The sequence below is a fragment of the Panulirus ornatus genome, chromosome 5, assembly GCF_036320965.1.
Source record: "Panulirus ornatus isolate Po-2019 chromosome 5, ASM3632096v1, whole genome shotgun sequence".
Taxonomy (NCBI): Eukaryota; Metazoa; Arthropoda; class Malacostraca; order Decapoda; family Palinuridae; genus Panulirus; species Panulirus ornatus.
The window spans coordinates 3462189-3486830 of NC_092228.1; the positions used below are offsets into that span (position 1 = coordinate 3462189).

Genomic DNA, 24642 nt, shown 5'->3' on the forward strand with positions numbered 1-24642 from the left:
TAAAGAGTATTGATAATAAGACTTTGCAATATCATCATTCACAAAACATGATAACGAATATTTATATAATATCCTGTAGAGCAAGAGTTTAGGGGAGAATACTATATTATTCCCTATGTTTAGTAATTTCCAAATAATTTTGGGAAATAGAATACTTATCTTACAAGCCATAGATCATTATCTAATCACATTTATGTAATTAATAATAGAAATTGCTAATATAATTAGAAAATGCCTTAGTATGTCTTCGGATATACCAATATTTTTCATAATTGTATCAGCCTGCGGGTTTGACGTGGCTGGAAGGGAATGCTATGCGGCGCTCCGATATTTTATTGGCTTTTGTGAGTATATTATAACCTTTTGGATTATGTAGATAAAAATACACCTATAAAACATAACCAAAACTTATCACTTGTTACGGAATTGGCTGCAAAATGGACGTAAGCTGCGTAAGACGTGATGATTAACCCACGGACCCTATCCAAATCGGTGGGTCGGAAATATGACAGCAGTTCAGTGCCACTTATATTATAATTTTCTTTACTGTCACACAAATTATCTTATCGTATAGTGTAAATTTTGCATAGTATGTAAGGGTATTTACGCTGGCATCAGATGAGGGACCATGTACCTACCGCCAAGGGTATTAACCGGGCCAAACCACCACCACGGAATTTTGACTACCGTTTTAAATTCTGTTAATCAGTTGATAGAGGAGATAATATGTTCAAGATAATGTGACCATCATAACCTGTCAGACACATTAATTGTAATAATGATCTTATTGGAGAGAAAGTTCGTTTCTATCAGGTTATAGGTTCAGATGCACTTGGATTGTCGGTACATTTTATATTAAATTATTTAATGTGGTTGCAAGTTAAGAACAGTTAGTCTACGACATTTAATGGTTCTAGGGATTCAGTTCTATTACCAGACATTAAACTAACCAACGTTCCATATTTATTTCTGAATTTCTATCATGGTGTTAGTTAATGGCAGTTTTAGAACGGATTAATTTTTTAATTGATTTATGTGTATTTAGACAAAGTCCATTTTGATAGCTTTTCTAAACGATGGTTGGATGATCTTGGTTTGCCCCTCCCCCTTCTTCTCTGGGGATAACGACACTGAACAATTATTTTTTTTTAAGGGGGGGCAGTGTAAAAAGGTTGGTGTAATCCATTGTAGGAAAAATGATCTTGTGCAGTTATCACGGGATATGAGTTTAGAAACACAGTAGAAATAACGTGGATATGAAAGAAATGTCCAACAGTAGATCACATGCACGTAGTAGAAGTGAACTAGACTGTCACTGCTGAATTTGGAGTTTTTCGTGTCCTTTGATAATTGGTTAGTGACTTGGAAGGCTATGAAGATTAGGGAAAAATATATGGTAAATTGATATAGAACTAGACAAAACATATGTAGAAATCAGCGGAATGTATGAAAACCTCACGTAACTTCACCTAACAGCTGATATTTATTTTTACTGCCAGTGGTATAGTCAAAATACACCAGGTGCCTATCACACCAAGGCCTAAGAAACTCGGACATAGTACACAACATATGGTGGGTGCTGGTGCCATTGTATATCCTTCTTAGGGGTTCGTTCTATGTATTCCCAGCTGCGGGCTTCACTAATATTGCCATACTTTAACCACGAATCTCAGCTGCTGTGGAACATTAACAGAAGTTTTCATGGATTGTGTTGATTTTTACAATTTACATAATCTTATTTTGATTATCCTCATGTATAATCTGAGTTTCATAGCCCCTCCACTGGACTTTATTCATTATCATAGGAAAAGAATTAATGCCCAGAATGGTATGATGCTGGTCTGAATCATTTGTACCAAGCAAAAAGAGTCCACTGATATGCATTTTTTCCAAACCCATAAGATTTTTCTGTGGTGTCCTTAAACTGGTACATTGCGCAATTACTTTCCTGCATGTATCATAGCCGGATATAGGAGTATTTTCATAGATACTTGTTACATTTGAACTTGATACCTTTTAAAAAGTATGAGAACTTTCCTGCACACATTTAAGAAAATGATAGGAAGATTTTAGAGCCAAATCATTATACCTCTTGTCTCTTAATACTAAACCTGTCCAGTAGCTTTTTAGTGTTGGCATTAGGGTGCATGACTAGTTGTTGGTAAGGTTTTATTGTAGACAGCAAGTGTCATTGGTACCTAGCCTATCACATCTATAGAGATGCAACTCACAACTGAACCAATTACTTTGCATTTTACTTCAAATTTTATTCAACTATTACTACAAAATGTATTAGAATTTTACTTTTATTTCATATGATTATGCCTTAACTTACCCAACCTGGGTTTGATAGAAATTATTAGATATTTGATTATCTGTTTAAAAAGAATGTGCATGTAGCATATGTTTTATTTGGAGTAATCTTAACTTGCCTAGAGTTCCAAGAGTTTTAAACTTGCAATCCTTTGCCAAAGTTTTCTTGGTGCTTTAGTGAACCAGTTTGCCAAACTAGCAGTTCCTTGCAATTATGTAGAATGATAACATGTGCTTTAGATAATCAGAGTTAAGAAGTTGTCATAGTCACCTAGGGAAACATTTCATAAATTCTGAGCTAACTAAGCTTTTGCCTTAGCCCTGTATATCCATCATTTTGTATCACCTTTTGTCTTTTAGCATCCCCCTTTATTTCATTCTTTCACACTTATGCTTTTTGTAATCTTTTAATATGGTGAATTGAAGGGAGGTTGATGATCAGTTTTCCAAGGTCAGAGAGCTTAGGGAGAGTCTGAGAATGAGGAAATGTTACATTTGTTATTATCCAGGGCCTTTAGTTTGGGAGCCCAGTAAATTAGAGGATCTGACTATATATAGATAAATTATATTCATAATTATCCGCTTTTATGATTTTGTGATTACTAGTTTTAGAAATTACCAAAAAATTATTTAAAGATATTTCTGTAGCTACATAATGTATACAGTTTCATTATATTTTTCAAAGATTTGCCAAGGGATGGAGAGCAAGATCATTTTTACCTCATGGCCTCCCAAATTCTTCATATGCCACTGTTCCAGTTCTTCCAGCTTCATTTCTTGTAGTTCTATGTCTAGTTCCTCTTATTTTGAACACCCAAACCTTGCTACAGCTTTATTTTTTCTTCTGCCATCTTTTCTGAACTTTCTTCTTCTTTTACCCACTTTTCTTCTTCCTTATGTGGAACATTACAAAGTACTTGTGCAGACGTAAAGATAACAAATTATCATATCATATCTTATTTTTAGATAAACTGGTGCCTGAAATATTGAGTCAGTTCAGGTACTTGTATAATTCAGAATAGTACATATTCACCATTAAGACAAAACTTGGAATGTAATGTGCTAGATCACCAGCACTGATGGGGATGGGCAGATTGGGTTGTTGAAACGAGACTAAGGTTATTGTGGGGGTGGGGGGAGAGAGAGCAAACCTGATTTTGTTTGTGAGGTCATTATTTTTCTGGTGTGGGTTTTCTTAAGCAAATTCTTAAAAGGCTGTAAAAGAGAGAGAAAATGCACCTAAGAATATCACAGGGACCCCCATTCAAAGGTGCAGGGGAGAGGTTGTTTGCCCCAGGGCCTCTGCAGGCTCTTGACACCCCTGTGGATTGTACTTTAGGATCTTCCATTTTAAGTTCTTTTGTTGAATTTTAGGTCCAGCCCAAAGGAAGATGAATAAGGAAATTTTTGGCCTCTTACAGTATGTTAATTGTATGCACTGGTCTGTTAAACTGGTATATGTTTTTGTCTTCCAAGTATTCATTTAATTTGTTTATATTATTGTATTGATAGTATCATAATAACTTTGGTATCCTGGAAGTGCATCAAAGACTGATCATTTCTGATTTTTATAGAAATCAGAAAATATGAAAACCACTAACTTGAAATGAGGATAAATTACAAAGTCATGGGGAGACCCCATTTACTATATTTTTTTCTGCATAGATGAGTTTGTGATGTATATTTTGGAAACAGTAAGATAGCAATGGATCATAAAAGTATGGATCATATGAGCAATAAATGGGAACAAGATATAGTAATTTTTTTAAGCAAATCAGGATGTCATATTATGGATGTTTTTAAAGAGAATCACCGGAAAAAACAGCAGAGTTTGGGAAGTCATTAGTGTTTGACATTCCTTTCCACCTTCTCATCTGACATGTAAAGAGTCATGCAGGATGTATGTTAACCAACCTACTCATGGGCTTGTTTTTCTTGCACTGGCTGGTATTGAGGTCAGGTTTCTCTTCTGTTAATCTCTTCCTGACTTGTTCATAAACCTGTTCATCCACTGATCCAATGTACCCTGTGTGGCATATGCTACACTTAATATTCACTGGAGATTATGCCATAGATGCCTAATAGTTGTCTTGTTAGTCAGCTTAGTTTTCTGTTTCATGACTAAATTAAAGTTTTGAATTCAGTGATGCAAGTATTTATTGATTACTGTTTCCATAAAGTAACTGGATTATTTGGTTCTGTTTCTTTGATTTTTATGGATCACTGATTCATCTGCATTTTATAAAGTGTTAATGATTGTCACACCAGTTCAGCTAAACTGAAGTCTACAGGGAATATCCCTTGATAGTTGCCCTAGTGCATGTTTGTCTGTCCATCCATTTTGCATAATTATAATTGCAGTTACGAAGCAGTATGGTGACTTAACAAGTTTGATGTAGTTTCATAGGTGACAGTATCAGCATTTAATGATGTGAGATCTGTACATACCACTGGGGAAAGAGAGAACTCATTGATTTATTCAAATTTGCTGAGCATCATATCCAGAGGGGGGATCCAAAAGTGTTGAACAGTTATGAATGGTCCTGGTACTGTTAGTTGTATATCTGGGAAGATAGATTTAGTAATAGTAACACAAACACAGTTTTGATGTTCCATAGAAAATTTATTATTCTCATTCATGTAGCACCACCGTTTCAATATTCTGTTTTTCTGTTTATTGATGAGGTTCCTAATAACCAAGGTTCCCCATAAAATCGATAGTTAAAACTTTTGTTTTAGTGTATCACCCAGTAACGGTAGGTATGACGAAGCTAGTCGTGTGACTAGAATTATTTTTTCTTTCTTTTAATGTGCATGGATTAAAATATCTCTCCTTCACCCAACACTCCAACCCACACAGTGACGTAAAGTTCACCTCAAAGGTTACAAGTTCATAATAAAGACTTACAAGCTTTGAGTCTGTGAGAATTTTTGCTCAAATATTCTCTGATGGTGCATTGTGTTTGAACAGTGTTGTAAACTGCAGTATTTCTGTTCTGCACTAGTTTTCTTGGATATTTGACAAGTTTTAGACAATTTGAATCTGAGTTTACAGTCAATTTAAGTCATGCCCTCAGGACTAGCATTTTATCAGTAAAGTCTGTGTCATTAACTATAACTTATATTGTATTTTGCATTGCTAGTCCCTTCCCTAATCTCTTTTTCTCATAAGTTTGCTATGTTCTGAGTCTTTTAGATACTGTAGTTAAGTTTGATACATGATAACTTGCATCCCGTCTGTCAGTTATGAATGATAGCATTTGCATTAGTAAAGCAGTGAAATATCAGATACTTTATTTTATTTTACTTCATTTTAGTAAGACAGACTTTTTATGCTACAGAATAGTTTCTGCAGTGACAGTTACTGAAGAGAAAAATCATGTTATATAACTATAATCCAGTAATTTCATCCATGATCATCAATAATCTCTTTTTCTTATAAGTTTGCTCTGAGTCTTTTAGATACTGTAGTTAAGTTTGATACATGATAACTTGCATCCCGTCTGTCAGTTATGAATGATAGCATTTGTATTAGTAAAGCAGTGATATATCAAGTACTTTATTATATTTTACTTCATTTTAGTATGACAGACTTTTTATGCTACAGAATAGTTTCTGCAGACAGTTACTGAAGAGAAAAATCATGTTGTATAACTATAATCCAGTAATTTCATCCTCGATCTTCCTTATCAGCTGTGCAAGTTAGTAAAACAGTGTTTCAATTGTGCCAGTTGATCAGTCTGACTCCTTATGATGATGTCCTGGATTTTATCATTTCATTGATACTTTAGGTCATAATAACTCGTCTATCAAACTTAAAGTGCAAGTTTTTCATTAAGAGTATCTAACAGGTTCATTGATTCTCCATTATATTTCAGATTTATCAGCCTTTTTAAAGTTAATCAACATAGTATTTACTCCTGTCACTCTACCATTCATACTTTTAATTTATTTCACTCTACCACATCTGCTTGTCATATGTTTATTCTTATTGTCAGCTCCATGATATTTCATGATATTTTCAGTTGTGTGGGGCTGTGGTGGTGAGCTTGGCAGCTAAGTCTCAGAACTATGTCGAGAGCATTGCAGACCCAAAGGTGAGCAAAAGAAAAATGGTCAATTGCTGCTAAATCTAACTCTTCCTGTGGGCTTTGCATATCAAAATTTGTTTCTTCCTTAGGTATGTGAGATGACAAACCACTTGTTATTTAATCTAGATGTCATCTTTACTTATTTTGTAAATGTCTTATTTTTTATAGATGTGGATATTACAACAAATGATTTTTATATATAGAGTGAGCTTTATTTTATTTTACTTGTTTATTAGAGCATGTAGTTGTGGTTTACTTGGAGAGAAAGACATAAGAAATTAAGCCTGCATGTGTTTAGTCTCATAATCAAATTGAAATGTAGTCTCCAACCTTGATTAGGTGTAAAGAAAAGGTAAATGTTTGTGAGTGCAGCATATCTAACGTAAGGTCACTGAATTAACGTTCTTTATTCTGTAGATCAGATTTAGTAGAATGTGCCTCTTAGCTTGTTTTGCTTATGTAGGTATGTGTGTTTGCACATGTGCTTGTACACATGTATTTATGCATGCATGTGATGTTTGTAGGAAAGTGCATGTGCGTATTTGTCCAGTTAGGGCATTTAAGGAGAAAGTTTGATTTACAGACACAACTACATACACCCACGCATAGGCCTCCATGGTGTAGCGGTGAGTGTGACTGACCTTGAGTCAGCATAGACATGTCTAAGGTTGGACCTTCAAGGTTTTGAATCCTGACTACACCTAACCCAGGTGTTCATCCTCCCCTCAGGTTTGGTTGATAAATGGTAATTGGCATAGGCTGGGTCATTTTTGGTGTGTGCATACATACATAGGAGTAAAAGCATTGTACATGGTACAGATACATAGGATTAAGAGATGTCAAGACAAGTGTAAAACTCTCTCCCTGTAACACAGATAGTAATCACAAATGAATATCACACACACACACACACACACACACACACACACACATGTACATTAATGCTTGTGATTGCTTGCATGTTTTTTATCTTATAATTTTTTTCCATCATAGAAAGTACAGCATACTGCCAAAATTACTAAGTATGATTTCCCTTTACCATGAACTTGAATTAGCACTGAAAAGTAAGGTCATTTCCGTAAATAAACACATGCACATTTTTTCTTGGATGTTGAGTCTATATCCCATAAACATACAAAACTGTCCAGTAATGTTTTGCATGCATGTTGAATTGAACTGATTTTATGATTATAGGTTACTTCTGCATTATCCATTATATATGATAGCTCTCACTATTATGAAAATGATAAAGATTCCATAACAAAATTTCATTTTGTTTTCCTTTGCTTTTATGCTTAAAGGAAAAAAAAGCTATTTGCATTTTTGTTAGCCAACTGGATATGAAATGGAAAAGATTCAAAATTGGTTTTCTTAGACTAGTGTGCTGGTGTTAACAGTGAAGTTGCTTGTAATTAAGGTTGATCTGTGTTTGTAACTACTAATAGAAATTCATATTGTCATAAATGCATTTTGTCTCAGAGGTTATAGATGTGTATTCATTATGTGAAATTAGAATTATTATATATCCTTATCATCAGAGTAAATGTTTATTTTGTATTTAGGAATGGAAAAAACTTCTCAGAACCCGCACAAACGTCTTGGTCTTATATTCTCGTGGAAAGGTTAAGCAAGAGATAAACAATGTCTTCAATGAGGTGTCTCGTGAGCTCCGTGGAACAGCTACCCTAGTTCACATTGATTGTGCAAGGTAAGTTATGCTTACATTGATGTATGATATTGTTCTTTGCTGCATTTGTAGAAGAATGACCCATGTAGAACTCAGAAATGGCTGCACATCTCACAACCAGCAGAATTTATGAAGCCCATCCTTGCCCACATCTCACCTCTATCCATATAACCCTAATCCTTCCTGTATATCAACTCCTGTTATTATTGTGATGTTGATTTATATTCTGATGATTTTATTTATATTATTTTATTTCATACATGCTTACCATTTCCCGCATGAGTGAGGTAGCATCAAGAAAAGATGACTGAGCCTTAGAGGGAAAGATTTTATTTGGCACCTTTCTCTGTTCCTTCTGATAGTTTTTGCATTATTATTTGAAGTATCATGTAGAGGTCAAGAGTTCTAATTCCTACTGCTTTATTTATTCATAACTAGTTTTTTTTTTACTCGGTTGTTGCCTTGACATACTGTGGTGTCAAATCCTCACATTAAACTTGGGACAAGTACTTCTTCATGGAAGTTTCTTGCACATTACACTTAAATTCTTAATGTTTGCAGCAGTCTTAAAGTGCATTTCATCTTTCTCTAATGCAAAATTCTAACCTTAACCTCAGCTCTTGCTAGCTACCATCCTTACTGTTCTTTACTTCCAAGTACTTCAGCTAATCCATGACTTCCAGTTATTCACCATTCAGACAGATATTATGTTTTGACAACCCATCTCTTTCAAAATTGGAAGTTACTTCATCATTATCCAATATATGAATTTGTCAGTACATTTCTCACGGATTTCAGTCTCATCCTATGCCTCTGTGCTGATACAAACGGATGCCATTTCCTGTCACCTGTTCCATAAAGGCATTTATCTCTCAAAGGAAATATCGTATCTGGGACACTTGAACAGGTGCAGTGGATTGTTAAAACCATTGTGTGAAATCCATTAGCTTGGTTCTTTAGATTTAGGTATCACTCTCTTGAATGTTCAAGCCTCTTTGCTTCGAAAGCCTTTTCATGCCGTCCATCCATCTCCTTGTCTGAAATAGTGTTATTCAGTAAGCAAGAATTGGTGAGCACTGTGTGCTAGCCCTACCATAATGGCAAAAATGTAGGTATTGTCCCTTGTGCCCTCCTTTTTAGATATGTAGCGCTTAGTCTTTCTTTACACACTCTATTCCTATAGCCAAACCATTTTGGCACATTGATGTCTGCTCTTTCATTCAAACTTCACATACATTATACTAGTACACTTAATTCTTACAGTCATACCATACATGATCTGCCTGCCTCACATGACATATTATCCTGAGGCATTTTATTTCCAAATTGTTCATCTTCTTCCTTTCTTTTTCATCTATGGCCCAAGATGGTATCTGGACTACAATACCTTCAGATATTTCTATCTTTGCTCTAACAGACACTGATCTCTCCATCCATGTGGTCCTTAATACACCTAGGACCCTCTCCTCCACCTCCCACTCCCATACATATTCTCAAATCCCTAAAGCACTCCACTTCCTCGAGGTCCTCCCCATTCATACACTCAAGCCATTCAGGTGTGTTCCCCTGCTACTCGTCATTACCTGACTTTTCTTCATATTTACTCTCATCATCCTCCTCTGACATACCCCAACTCATACTTCAGCTTCTGGGAGTTCCTCTCTTGAGTCTGCCATAAGAGCCATATCTTTTGCAAACAGCAACTAGCTAACATCTAAAACTTCCCCCAGCCCAAGCGTACAGTAAATTCACCCATTGCTTGAAAACCCTCACTTTTACCTCCTTCAGCAGCCTGTCCATGAACAGATAAAACAACCATGGTGACATCACACACCCTTTATGCATACCCACCTAAACTTGGAGCCACTTACCCACTTTCTTTCATATTCAGACATTTGCCTTACTCCCAGGTATTTGTTTTGAAAGAACATTTAATACTGAAGTCCCTTTAGTTCTCATTATCATAGGTACAGTAATAAACAAGTGGCTTACCTTGTTAGTATACTCTTGATTTTTCTTTTCATGGCTTTTAATGACATACCCACATCACTCTGAGTGATTTTTTTTTTTTTTTTTTTTTTTTTTTTTTTTTTTTTTTTTTTTATACTTTGTCGCTGTCTCCCGCGTTTGCGAGGTAGCGCAAGGAAACAGACGAAAGAAATGGCCCAACCCCCCCCCCATACACATGTACATACACACGTCCACACACGCAAATATACATACCTACACAGCTTTCCATGGTTTACCCCAGACGCTTCACATGCCTTGCTTCAATCCACTGACAGCACGTCAAGCCCTGTATACCACATGACTCCAATTCACTCTATTTCTTGCCCTCCTTTCACCCTCCTGCATGTTCAGGCCCCGATCACACAAAATCTTTTTCACTCCATCTTTCCACCTCCAATTTGGTCTCCCTCTTCTCCTCGTTCCCTCCACCTCCGACACATATATCCTCTTGGTCAATCTCTCCTCACTCATTCTCTCCATGTGCCCAAACCATTTCAAAACACCCTCTTCTGCTCTCTCAACCACGCTCTTTTTATTTCCACACATCTCTCTTACCCTTACGTTACTTACTCGATCAAACCACCTCACACCACACATTGTCCTCAAACATCTCATTTCCAGCACATCCATCCTCCTGCGCACATCTCTATCCATAGCCCACGCCTCGCAACCATACAGCATTGTTGGAACCACTATTCCCTCAAACATACCCATTTTTGCTTTCCGAGATAATGTTCTCGACTTCCACACATTTTTCAAGGCTCCCAAAATTTTCGCCCCCTCCCCCACCCTATGATCCACTTCCGCTTCCATGGTTCCATCCGCTGACAGATCCACTCCCAGATATCTAAAACACTTCACTTCCTCCAGTTTTTCTCCATTCAAACTCACCTCCCAATTGACTTGACCCTCACCCCTACTGTACCTAATAACCTTGCTCTTATTCACATTTACTCTCAACTTTCTTCTTCCACACACTTTACCAAACTCAGTCACCAGCTTCTGCAGTTTCTCACATGAATCAGCCACCAGCGCTGTATCATCAGCGAACAACAATTGACTCACTTCCCAAGCTCTCTCATCCCCAACAGACTTCATACTTGCCCCTCTTTCCAGGACTCTAGCATTTACCTCCCTTACAACCCCATCCATAAACAAATTAAACAACCATGGAGACATCACACACCCCTGCCGCAAACCTACATTCACTGAGAACCAATCACTTTCCTCTCTTCCTACACGTACACATGCCTTACATCCTCGATAAAAACTTTTCACTGCTTCTAAGTGATATATCCTTTAAAATGTTTTTTATTAATGATAAATTTATAGGTGATATGCTTCAATGTTTGTGTTGTGTATCAACATTATCTTTTCCAGTCTGTGTTCATCCATATGTAGACTAAAAACTGAAGTAAAAGGAAATATCCCATATGCCTTCTTCAGGTTTCTATAATACAGGGAGGCTCTGAATGAAATATGTCTGAATGTACCTGTATTTGCTAGTTTCATTAGACTAGGGAATCTCCTTGATAAGTTTAGTGAAAGTGCCTCATCTTATATGTGTGTATATATATTTTTTCTGAAGCAATTAAAGTATGTTAAAGAAATGCACTTTTGTATTCGCCAGTGACGAGAGCATGGCCCTTGTGAAGTGAGGAGGGCAGTGATGGGGAAGACAGATGAAATAATGCAGTATGTACTGTATACTTAACATGAGATTAGTGTATAGCACTTAAAAGTAATGTAGCGTAGTACTGTACCATTGATTATACACTCTAGGTCCTTAATGATACATCACTCGTCACTGTAAGGCATTGAACACATTACATCTCTCCTTCAGTGTTACATCTAAGGATTCACTGCAAGAGGTCTGCCTTCACAGTTAATGAAATTTATTTTTGTTTTAGATTGACTGTCTTTTGAAGTAGTGCCTTTAGGGAATTCAGGCATTAGTTAATGGTTGATCATTATTCCTTGGAAAGCACACCACAAATAGCAGAATTGATTGAAGCACTACCAAAATGATGTACATGCCATAGACATCAGTAACTATTAGACTGATGTGCACTTAAGCACTATCCCAAGCACCCACACATCTAAGGTGCTAACCAATTGGCATGGTTCATACGTTAATCTACTTATATTTCAGTGTAGAAAGACCAGTTTTTGAAATATTGATGGTATGTTAATGGTTATGAAATTCTTATTAATGAATAACAAATCATTGGAGTTCATGACTTCATTATGATTATAAAAAGGGAAAGAAGGGCTGGGAGTACCTGAACTCAACATTTCTTATGATAACAGAGAAATGAGTGTTGTAAATTCAGCTCCAAACAAACAAGCTGCTGCTTGTCTTTTTTTTTTCTTTTTCTTTCATCATTTCTGAGACATTTGTAATGAGCATGTTACCATAAAAAACTGCATTGCCTACCCTATAGGAAGATTGAAGAGGCATATAGGATGTGATTAGATAATCTGAATATCACCCTGATGACTTTAATATCATAAACAGAATGTGCCAGACTGTAAAACTATTTGCATACACTTTAGTTAATAAAATTTTCACATGATTATCCATATATGTATGTAACACTGTACTAACATAATTTCATAAGTGTGCTGCTGTGCACATAGTCTGTGAATCATAACCTTACAATAAGTGATGTTATTTTGTTATGTAAGAGTTTCTTTTATGTTATCAGTCTTGCATCATTCTGTATATTCTATCGATCAGTCTATATCTCTGACACCTGTTCTCGTCTGGAACTCTCTCAAGGGGGTAGCCGTGGCAGAAGAGTCTCCATAACTAGTGAACTCCTGTGCCAGTTCTTAATGGCATGGTGAATGGTATTTTTCTGTAGTTATCTAATTATCTTTTTTGGGTGTCATTTTATATGGCTAAGTTAATTGGCGTGCTCAAGGGAGTAATGAGGCTGGCATAGCACATGACTGTCATTGATTCCCCTGTCAAATAGATAAGTTTCCCACTGTCAGCAAAGTGAATTAGGCATGTTCCTTTTGATATAGGTAAATGCAGGACTCGTACTTACAACCTCAAACTTAGCAGTCAAGCTTTCAACCCTGTTGGCTTTTGTGCCACCTGTCTCATCAATGGAAAGTGTTGCATATAGTACAGGTATCATAAAAGTAAACAAATCAGTGATTTAAAAAATAATGTATCTTGACCCAGAGAATATGACACTGAAACCTTCTTTTTACATATTAAAAACTTTTTCAAAATTAATTGATTGCATATGTGGTTTATAATTGGTTGAGTTGAAATTCAATAAAGAATTAAGGAAGGAAATATCGTTTTGAAGATTGATGGTAATAGTGTCGTTGATATTTTACGAGGATTATAAACCCACTTTTGATTGAGGAATAAGAAGATTGTTAGAGGGTGAGTAGTCAAAATTTTACATGCTTTGCTTTTTAGAGGGAGTAGAATGAGAAAAGAGAATATGAATGATTCCTTGATGTAAAAAACTCTTAAAAATTGACCAAAAATTGTATGGTAGAAGCTATGACTTTGAGGGACACCCATGACTCCAGATGCTATTCTGAACTTTTGAATTGAAAGTAGTGATTTTGTAAGAACAGACACATATATAAGTGGGTACATTGAATTAGATGCGTGGATGCATCACACAGTTGTAATTACAGCTGCTTACTTAATGTATCTTTATCCAGGGCTGTGTGAGAGACAGCAAGAGTGAGTTACAGCTGAAATATAACCATATGTAACAGTAGCCAACACATTTATTGTAAGCCGTTACTGTTCTTCAAGCTGAACCAGAATCACTGATGCATCTAAGATAGAAAAAAGCAAGTATGCTCATGTAAGAGTGTACTTTGTTTCTGAAAGAGGTGATTGCTACCAATGTAATATTTAGTGTGTGAGATAATTTCAGATGGTGAAGTTGTTCAAGAATGTGTGAGTAAGGATCTTGTGCAGTAGTATCAGGAATTTAAAGTAATACAGGGAGGAAGAGTTAGAATTGCTCTGAGAGTTTTGGTTGTAAATTGGAAGTTCACAATCATGTTTATAGGAAGCCTATATGGTGGAGCACTTCTTGCTGTTTTTGTGCATAGGTGTAAAACCCAGATCTCCCAGTGGATAGGTAAAGCTTAGAATTGCTAGTGATGAATAACCTATGTTAGTAAGGAAGGATTTTGAAAGGGAATAAAGATGGAAGATTTAGGAAAAATATGTTGTTGAAATAAGTACTTAGAAAGATGTTAAAGCTCATATTGAAAGCTTGGTGAGATGGTGTGGATGTGCAGAACATATGGCAGACAAGAGTTTAGTAGAATCCACCAATAATTATGGTTGAAATTAAAAAGTGGATAGCCCAAACAAATTTGGGTAAGTTTTCACATAAACTTATTTTGGTTGGTGATGACAGTGTGAAAGAAAGGAACACAAACAGCAACAGACCTGTAGATCTTTTCTAGGCTGTTTGTGACAGTAAAAGAAGACAGATATAGCTTTATGTATAGAGTAGAAAAGCAAACAGATGCCTTAGGAGAAATGCTCTAAACTTTTTTAACTATGTAGACTCGTAATGTTAGTCATGGATTTAAATTTTTTTTTGTCAAGATTATTTTGAAATGTATATCTGGTGTTGTTGATGTAAATCATTCCACATATTAACCCTCCTATTGAAGAAAAGCTACTTTGATAGGAAATTTACTGTAGTAGTAGAAACAAATTGTTTTATAATGTAAAGCCACACAAAATTTAAACTAAAAGTTGTTTAAAATTACTGCTCAAGTATGATTGCCATTTATCCCTTGATAATGGTTTATTATAAAGGTATACTGCACTGTGGGAGGGAGATGCCTCTAGAGTCACTGGTAAAGAAATTCTTTGGAGTGATTGCCTTCTCTTTGTTGTTATGAGAAGAGGGATTAACGTAACATGATTTGCCAGTTGTTAAGATGATAAAATTGAGGCAGTATTATAGTCACATTTTACAATTTATGTTGTTTCTGTGATTAGTGATGGTAAGAAGCTGTGCAAGAAAAATAAAGTGGAGCCAAGTCCATACATCCTAAAGCATTACAAGGATGGGGATTTTCACAAGGACTACGACCGCAGAGAAACTATCCAGTCCATGTCAACCTTTTTGCGGGACCCTTCTGGAGATATTCCATGGGATGAGGATGAGCAAGGAGCAGATGTTGTTCACATTAATGATGTAAATGTGAGTATTGTCATTGTTATCAACATTATTTGTTGCACCTTTAGTGTAAGAGGGACTGGCTGTATCAAGTTTGTTATTTCTTGCTGCATTGTTTATGCTGTGTTCTGTAAACTTAGATTTATGGTGTTATGATATGGTAAATCAAACTCTGAAGATAGTAGACATATACATATATTGTTTGTATTGGTATTTTTGAACTTGTGCACTCCATGACTCTTTATAACATTTCTTTTTAAGTATCCCGACTGCCAGTAATTTGCTCTGACAAATTCTTAATTTTTTGTGTCTGTCTCTTCCATTTTCCTATGCCACCCATTTGTTCCTTCTTTCATACCCCAATATGTTTTTCTGCATTTCTCCTTCCACCATAAACAGTCACTTGGAAGAATTTGAATATTACCATCCATTTATTCTTCCCGCAATCTTTACCATCTTACACTGATATGAGCATAATTGCTTCTGCCAGTAACATTTTGGGTGAAAAGTCAATTTCCATTCCACTTTTTCCTTACTTTTCACACAGCACCTCATTGATATTTTTTTTTGTTATTCAATCAATTAACCTTAAACAAGACTGATATTACATCCCTTAGTCCATTCTAATTGAAGATATAGGTCCTTCCTGAAAACAGGTTTCACCACTTGTAAAATGCATTAAATTTTCCTGTCTTACCACTCTCTCTTATTGCCATTTCTTAAATAAAAAACAAATAAACTACCAGTATATAAAACTCTGAAATATAAAGCATTACTTGTGTATTTGTTGTATTTGTTTTAATGAAAACTTTCAGAAAATTGTGTATTTATTGTTTAATCACTGTGCAGAACATGCTTAAAAAGGAGTAGTCTTTCAATTTTTGTGCACTTAATGTCAGTGAGTGTGCCACACTGATCCCTTTTTAATATACAATTCTAAAAAGGACTTCCGATGTCAAGTGTAAGAGTCAGCTTTTATGTGCATCCCGAATATTATATTATAATGTTTTTATTTGTCAGTCCTCCAAATGTTTTATTGTGTCAATAAAATGTTTTACCATGTGTTAACTTGTTTCTCTCATTACAGGCACTTACAAGGTTATTGAAAAAGGAAAAATCTTTTATGATGATGTTTTATGCCCCATGGTGTGGGTTCTGCAAGCGCCTCAAGCCTGACTATTCTTCAGCAGCGACTGAGCTCAAAGACACTCATACCCTTGTTGCCATGGATGTAAATAAGCCAGAAAATTCCGCAGCCAGGATCAAGTATAATATTACAGGCTTTCCAACACTGATGTACTTTGAGTGAGTATAAGAACTTCACCTTTGTGATACCCATGAATGAAAAGTGAATTTTGTATGTTTTTGTTAAGATTTTTATTAAAAGTTCAACATTGTGGTATTAGATAATGGGTCCTCTTGCAGAAATGGTGCCCCAAAGTACACATATGAAGGGGAGAACAATAAGGCTGGGATTGTGGCATTCATGAAAAATCCTGGGAAGACACCAGAGAAACCCAAAGATGAAATATGGGCTGACACACCAAGTGACGTCGTCCATCTTACTGATACCTCATTTCATGAGTTCATAAAGGTAATTACCAGTCATTTGTTTCAGTGCCCCTCTGTCCTCTCTCCCCCTACATGTCTTTTTGAATTGTTAATTATGTCATTTTTTGTGTCAGTTTACTAGTTGTCTGGGGGTGTGTGTGTGTTTGTGATAGGCAGTTTCTTCATTCGTATACATATACAAGTGAGGATTTTTCCTTGAAGGCTCAGTTGTTTGTTACTGGTGATACCTCGCTAAGGCAGGACAAAGCAAGCTGGTACAAAAAACATTATATACAAATATGGATGTTCGTTAAATCCACAGAATCCATTGAATTAATTGTACTTCCCATACAGTAGTTGAAACGATAGTAGTCTAGTTTTTATTGTCATTTATTTGTATTATACTTTTTTAGAAATTCTCATTTTCTGATTAATCACAACTCTCTTTAATATTGGGGTATTGTTTTTCCATGAATTGATATACTGTTGAATTTTGAGTATCAAAATTTGGTACTGTATTTGAAATCACCCTGAAACTTCATCATGATTGAGAAACATTTACTTTAGAAAAAGGAAACATTTTTGCCTAAAGTATTGTATATTTTATGAACCAGATAAACTGATTCATTGCATATGTTTCTGATGTTGATGCATTGTTAGTGTCCTCTGCAGCCTTCTTAAACCACATAGGTAAACACTGTAGTTCATTTTATATAAAGTGCTTAAATAAGTCTCTCCATTGCCAGAACTATCCTTCAGTTGATGTTCCTGTAGTGTAATGATTATTATATTAATCTTAGATAGTGTTTTCTTTTTAAACTTGACATAATCCGCTTCAACTTTGTACAGGGTGAAGCTTCAGTGCTCGTGATGTTTTATGCCCCTTGGTGTGGACACTGTAAGCGGATGAAGCCAGAATACACAACTGCTGCTACACTGCTTAAAGAGAAGGGGGTCAGTTAACAAAGATTTGGTATAAATATTCTTTTGTATATGGCCAAGATTTGACGTAAAGGATCCTCAGTTTGATTGTAGATTTGCTGAAGTAAAAGTTTTTTCATTTGCATATTTTTTGCTGAGGTAATGTGTATAGGGATTATTGGATGGCTTATTAAAAGAGTAACTAATGTTATTAGGAGCTTTAAGTCCTACTGATGAAAAACAAAATTGTTACTGGGAATCTCAGATTTATAATAGTGTCTCAAAATGTATTCAATAATAATCTAGTGTCTCAAAATGTATTCCAGATTCCAGGCAGGTTAGCTGCTGTGGACACTACCAAGGAAACAAAGCTGAGTTCAGAATTCAGTATAAAGGGCTACCCTACCATCAAGTATTTCAAAGATGGAGAGTTTGCCTTTGATGTTTCCTCCGCTAGAGAAAAAGACAAGATTATCGAATTCATGTCAGACCCAAAGGTAGGTGGCTTTTTCAGGATCTCATGTGTACAGAGGAATTGGGTTTCTGTGTCATTTTCCAGCTTAAGAGGTTAGGGTAGGGGAACCGTGTTCTTTTAAATTAATTTCCATGAAATTGGATGTTTTATGCATTGATTCACCCGAAGTAGATGGAAATGAAGATGATAGGTTGGTAGATGTTATATTTGTATTTGTATATCTGTTGGGAATGTTCATCTATAAAAGCACTGCTGTGGAAGAAAACTCTTTTCATTGTTAATTATTTGCTCAAGTAATGTGTTGGTATTGGTCTCATCTGAAAGAAGTACTGTGAGAGTAACTTTTCTTAAAAAAGAAAAAACAGTTGTAGTGGACATAGGTCTTTATGACCTTGCAAACTTCCAGTGCATTGCTACACACTAGATCAACCCTATTTTACTGAGAGCAGAGTTGAGTAGATAGATAAGGTAAAACAGTGAAGCACCCTTGTCATTTTGTATAGTGTGACAAAGTAAGTTTCTGTCTAATGTGGGAATCCTAAAGGATGTCATTGGTGTCTTTGTAAACAGGATTTTTTTCATCAGCTATTCTTTTTTCAGGAGCCCCCACCTCCTCCACCCCCAGAGAAGCCATGGTCAGAAGTGGAATCATCAGTTATTCATTTAACTGATGAGAATTATAAATCATTTCTTAAGAAGAAAAAGCATGTCCTTGTCATGTTCTATGCCCCATGTAAGTAGCTTTTCAGCACAGTGATCACTAACTGTAAAAAAATTGTACACATTTTTCTGTCATTTTTACATACTGTCAAATTTATCAGCGTGATAATGGGTTAACAACTTGGTTTTGAAGTCAAAGTTAACTATACAAGATGTACAAGATATCATGATGTTTAGAGTTGAATATGATCTTACCATTAGCCTTATAGTTAATGAACAAGGAGCTTTGCATATGTCTGATGCTCACTGTTCTGTTTGCAGATCCAATAAAGATTTGAATAAAGAACCTACCATTGTGATTACAGCATGGCAGTAGTGTGTTTTTATGCACCATGATTCAGCTAAACCACACTGTTCTGGTATTCTTTTTTTCTTGGATTCATAAGTTTAGGATATTGCATTACTTGCCATCTAAGGAGTGTATATTGAACTTTTTACATGAAGGATATTTGAATAACTGGGTCTGGCCTGAAGTCACTGGAGTTGTAGAACACATTGCTGTGGTACCACTTTTACATTATGAGTTTGACATTTATGTAGTATTAAGAATTGTTTGCATGCAGTGTGAGATATACCAGGCCAGCAGGGCTCTTGGTCCTGCTTTTACTATGTTGGATGAATAAGAAAATATGACTTTATCAAAACAGCTTCTTGAAATTTGTAGTACCTTCATATTCATTCACCTATAAAGACTTGCATATGTGCCTTTTGGTTTCTCTGTAGGTAAAGCTGGCAAAATAGATTGATATACAGGATAATTTTTTTCCATCAGGGTGTGGCCATTGCAAGAAAGCCAAACCAGAATTTATGGGTGCTGCAGAAAAATTTGTGGATGATCCAAAAGTTGAATTTGCTGCAGTTGACTGCACAGCTCACCAGGCCCTGTGCAGTGTAAATGATGTTACTGGCTATCCCACATTCAAATATTTCAATTATTATAAGAACACCAAACCGTATAATGGGGGACGGACAGTAAGTGTACCTGGGGAGTTTTTGTTTGCAGCTTCCTAGAATTTATGCGTTACTTTTAAAAATCAAGTAAATTGCTTAATACATGAATGATGAAATTAGTGTGAAAAGAAAATTTAAGCTCCTTTTTGTGTAAAAATGTTTTTGTTTAGCAGTTTGTATTGTGTTTACTGTGACTTGTATTTTTTCTTTATTACAGTGATATAAAGCAAATTATAAAATAAATTGTATGGTAATGAGATTTTACTCATGTAATGATAAGATGGAAGAAGTTTGTTGGTAACTGAGATGGTTGTTGAAGGGATAAATATTTGTTGAGAATATGAGTTAAGTGAGAGGTCATATATATTCTTGATCCATTCCATGTAAATGAGAATGGAATTAAATATATGCAATTTAGGTTTTTAGGGTGATTATAAGGAAAGAGGAGCCATTTAATAAATATGAGGCAATATATGAAGTAGAAAGGATGTTGAAATGGTAGTAAAATATTGTTTGAGGGTATTGGCCTAAGCAAGAGTGATTGGAGTACAAATTTCGTAGAGTTAATGGGTTTACAGGGAAGATAGATTTCAGGTAGCAGGCTTTTAGAGTAGAAGAAGGGTCATCATAGTGTAGAGTGGTAAGAAAGGTAAAAATGTTGAATGTGTTAAAGGTTTTCGGGTGATTCTGTGTTAGATCATGTATCTGATATGTGTATGTAATTACGATGTAGACTTTATAAGATTCTACTCCATTGCTTTGCAGGAAATAGACTTTGTGAAGTTTATGGAGGATCCAGAGAACCCCCTAAGTGGTTCTCCTCCCCCACCTCCCTCACCACAAGAGGAGTGGGCCTCAGTACAAGGGGGTAACCTTATACACCACTTAACAGAGGCTACTTTCGATACATTTATCAACAATAAAGAGACTTTGGTCATGTTCTATGCACCATGTAAGTTGAATTTTATGATATTTCCTCATGGACAAAATATTTTTACCAGTTATAGTTGTTTCTTTTGATTGTGACCATATTTAGTTTAGTTCTATATTTTATACATATTTTCCTGTCTTTTAGGCAATATATTGAGCCCTGTGCATTTTTATTTTGTTGCTTTCCTGCCATACAGTAAGATGGCTTATTCTATCTGCTGATAATATTGTTGTGAAGGTCATCATATGTATCATTTCTACCTAACCGAGTTGTACTTGTGCAATTTGGTAAACATTTGCAAACATAAAGTACTAAAGATCCAAAAGGAGTACTCTTAACATGCATTGATTAATTCTGTGTTAGTTAAACTGTGAAAAGAATAGAAATTTGTCACTTGCCTTCTTGCATTGCTTGTGACATCACCCCCAATTCCTCATGGTAACCAAAAAGCATGCCTCTGCTTTTTTTTTTTCATACCCCACTGAAAGAAAAAAGTTGAATAAGAAAGCACTTTTCATTATAAGCCTGTCAATAGAAGAGAAGAACCTCCTCATTAAATAAATTTTTTTCATTTGGAGAATAATCACATTTTGATTTAATGGCCGGAATTAGTAGCCACCAAAATGCCACAAAGCACAACAATTGCAGCACTTAAGAAGTGTATGTATGTGCTGTGAAGTATACCGTACCTTAATCTGTGAAGGAGGAGGCAAAGAACAAGGAACTTCCTGGATTGTTGATGGCAAAGTGAGGAAATTTTATTCCTTGTAACAGGTGACCTAAAAGCTTGAGGCAGTTAGAGGTTTCTTTTTAAAGGACTGAAATTTAATCCATCTTGAACAGGTGTGAGATCACGGAATGGAAATATGTAACAACTGTTGTGAAAGGTACTTTTTTATGCTTTGCTCTTTTTTATTTTTTTTTTTATTATTGTTATCCTCAACATGATTTATAGTGGGAGAGTTACAAATTGTAGATGGCAGAAACATCTACATATATTCGTATCATTTATATTTAGAATTTTGTAAATCTAAACTTGCAAGATTTATGTGCTTTTCTGAGCACTGTAACAAATAAGATTTTCTTTAAAGCTTGTAATTCATCATGGGATGTAGTCAATATTAATTTCCCTTTCTTTTTCTTATTTGCTTATTCTGAGAAGATATTTTGAACATCATGAAAATAAATCATTTAAGAACGGGACCAGCTGTTAAGTCATATCTTCATATGTTGCTGAAATGTCATTTCTCTTTTAAGGATCTCAAGAAAAGTTGATAGATTTGTTTTGATGCAAGACTTTTGGTTGAGAAGTGTGGGATTGGAAAATGATTTTCTTGTCACCATTCATTCCAGCATCAGATGTTAATGTGATGCCACAAATCTTGTTGGCTTTCCCCATCTACTGTTGACATGAACATATTCAGAATTCTGTTAACTTATTTGCAACAACCACATTACATTTTATATATATTCTTTTATTTTTCATGCCCCTTTTCTCATCCATGTAGCTCTTTTAAATTTTCCCAGTGTTTTGTATTTGTAATTATTTCATATTTTAGGGATGTCTTAATTAAGCACTTTGATACAGTATATTTTTATCTTTTCTTTGTATTTGCTCACTTGGTTTACTTACTACGTATTTGTTTTTGTAATCAGAGCAGAGAATGGAGAAGAAAATTTGGGTGTATATTTTGGCTACTTAGTTAATTATAGACAGTACAAGCTTTCTTAATTGACTCTTGTCTCTATATCCCCAGGGTGTGGCCACTGTAAGGCCATGAAAGGCGACTTTGGTCAAGCAGCTATTGAGCTGGCGGCTGGGGGCCAGACTGGAGTGCTGGCTTCTGTTGATGCCACTGTTGAACGTAGCCTAGCCACACGCTACCAGATTCATGGCTTCCCTACTTTGAAGTTCTTTAGACGAGGTCAGCTGATTACAGAATACAATCGAAGTCGCAAAGCAGCAGATATTATAGATTTCATGAAGAATCCACCATTAGAGGGAAAGGATGAACTATAGGTGTGAAGATATTTATTTTTTTTATAAATGGAGATATGAATGTTGCGTATTGTTGATGTGCTGATTTCCTTGTAGCTACAGAAATGTTTATGATGGTGAGCCTCAGATAGCATGCCTTAGGGAGGTATTTCAACTTTGATTTGTCTGTCCATATTGCCCAGAAATTATTACAAGATTTAATTCTCTGAAAGTACAGCCCATAGTTTCAAATATTTTTGTGGCATAAAAGTTCTAAACTGTGCAGCTTTGTCATAACTGCATACTGTGTTGTATTAGCATTATTTTGCAGTTAAGATTGCCATGACATTAAGAATATGATTTAATTTACCTCTCAACTCATTAACTACTTAAGTAGAAAGGTCGACAAGTGTATGTGGTTGTATATATCCTACTTTAATTACTCAGAAAAACCACTGATCATTATTTATGATCTGGTTTAGTACAAATTAAGGAACAAATACTGTTATGCTGTGGGATTTTCAGTGAGACTGTGTCTAGGAGGTTAAGACATGATTACTCAAGATTGAACTGACTATTTTGGTGTATAGTGTATTACAGATGCATTCCATTTGTGTTCATTTTAAGGAATTTTGGGGTTTTGCAGAATTTAAAAGATTCTGTGTTTATAATAGCTTCCATAACTTTGTTCCACTACAACAGCCATTGAGATGCATGAATTACCATGAATTTTCAGTTTAAAATGTATTTTTTAGGCTGTACATGTAATGGACATGCAGTTTAGGTAACTTTTGGGAGTCATAGGCCGCATATCATGATTACCAGTTTGATAATATGAATGCTTGTTAGCACTGGCTACTGCAGTAGCATTCAGTGAGTGCCGTCCCTTTTGTAGCCAAAATTTGGCTGTAGAAATGTATTTGCCAAGAAAGGGATGTCTCGTTAGACTTGTCTTTGGTAACTGGAGAATCTTTTTATGATTGAAAACTCCACGGAAGAGATGTCTCAAATTCTTTTTTTCCCAAGATTTGACTGAAAAACGTTTTTGCCAGTCTTATCCATTGAAAATGATTGCATTTGGCAATTGACCAATGGTAGTGTACAGCTTTAATGGTTATACAAAGTGTATGTATTGTTACCTTTAAGATTACAATTATTAATGTATCACACAATAGAATATTTATTGCTAATATCTTCTAGGGTTTGTAGGTAATTTCTGTTTTCGAGAGGTGACTAAACAATTTCATACCTTTATTATACTAATAATTTTTACTGGTGTTCCCTAATGTGTTGTGCTTATGATGTTGATATTATTTTGAATAGGTTTTCATTTCAGTAATCAGTTACCTGTAATATTTATTAATTAGAGTGTGATATGTATAAATTTGATCAAACTATGTGGCACAAACCTTTTGACGACTTTACAATTATAGCTTGAAAAAATATATATATAACTTCTGACTTTATCATCCTTTGACTTTGAATGATATCCTTTCCAGAATTGGCTGTTTGATGCTGTAAATCTGTGATATCATTGTATGTCTGATTGCTAAGGCAAGTGTTCCTAACAGTGTGAGCACAAACAACATACCTCAGCGTGCCTCAGGCTATCTTGTGAGAAGGTTGATCTTTCTTTACTCTTTCTGACTGCCACCTCATTTTGGGAATTTTGCTTCTAGCTGTGTTTCAAGATGGTTGGCTTTTACCTATTTGAGGAGGAGAAAGCCAGAATTCTCACCTGGAAGCAAGAACATGTGGGTACACACGAGATTTCTCGGCACACTGGGCACTCAGAGGGGACAATCAGGTAACTGCCAATTCCATG

At 35.5% G+C, this 24642-nt stretch overlaps 1 protein-coding gene across 1 annotated transcript; it reads left to right on the forward strand.

Annotated features, from left to right (window-relative positions):
* The first annotated feature begins 280 nt into the window (after window positions 1-280).
* Window positions 281-24286, forward strand: LOC139747335 (protein disulfide-isomerase A5). Its single transcript, XM_071659527.1, has 12 exons — window positions 281-344; window positions 6339-6410; window positions 7967-8112; window positions 15110-15314; window positions 16378-16595; window positions 16716-16884; window positions 17691-17795; window positions 18089-18259; window positions 18838-18970; window positions 19730-19929; window positions 20674-20860; window positions 22597-24286. Exons 1-12 carry the CDS (start codon window positions 315-317, stop codon window positions 22857-22859), a joined length of 1899 nt encoding a protein of 632 aa, XP_071515628.1. The 5' UTR covers window positions 281-314; the 3' UTR covers window positions 22860-24286.
* The last annotated feature ends 356 nt before the right edge of the window (window positions 24287-24642 follow it).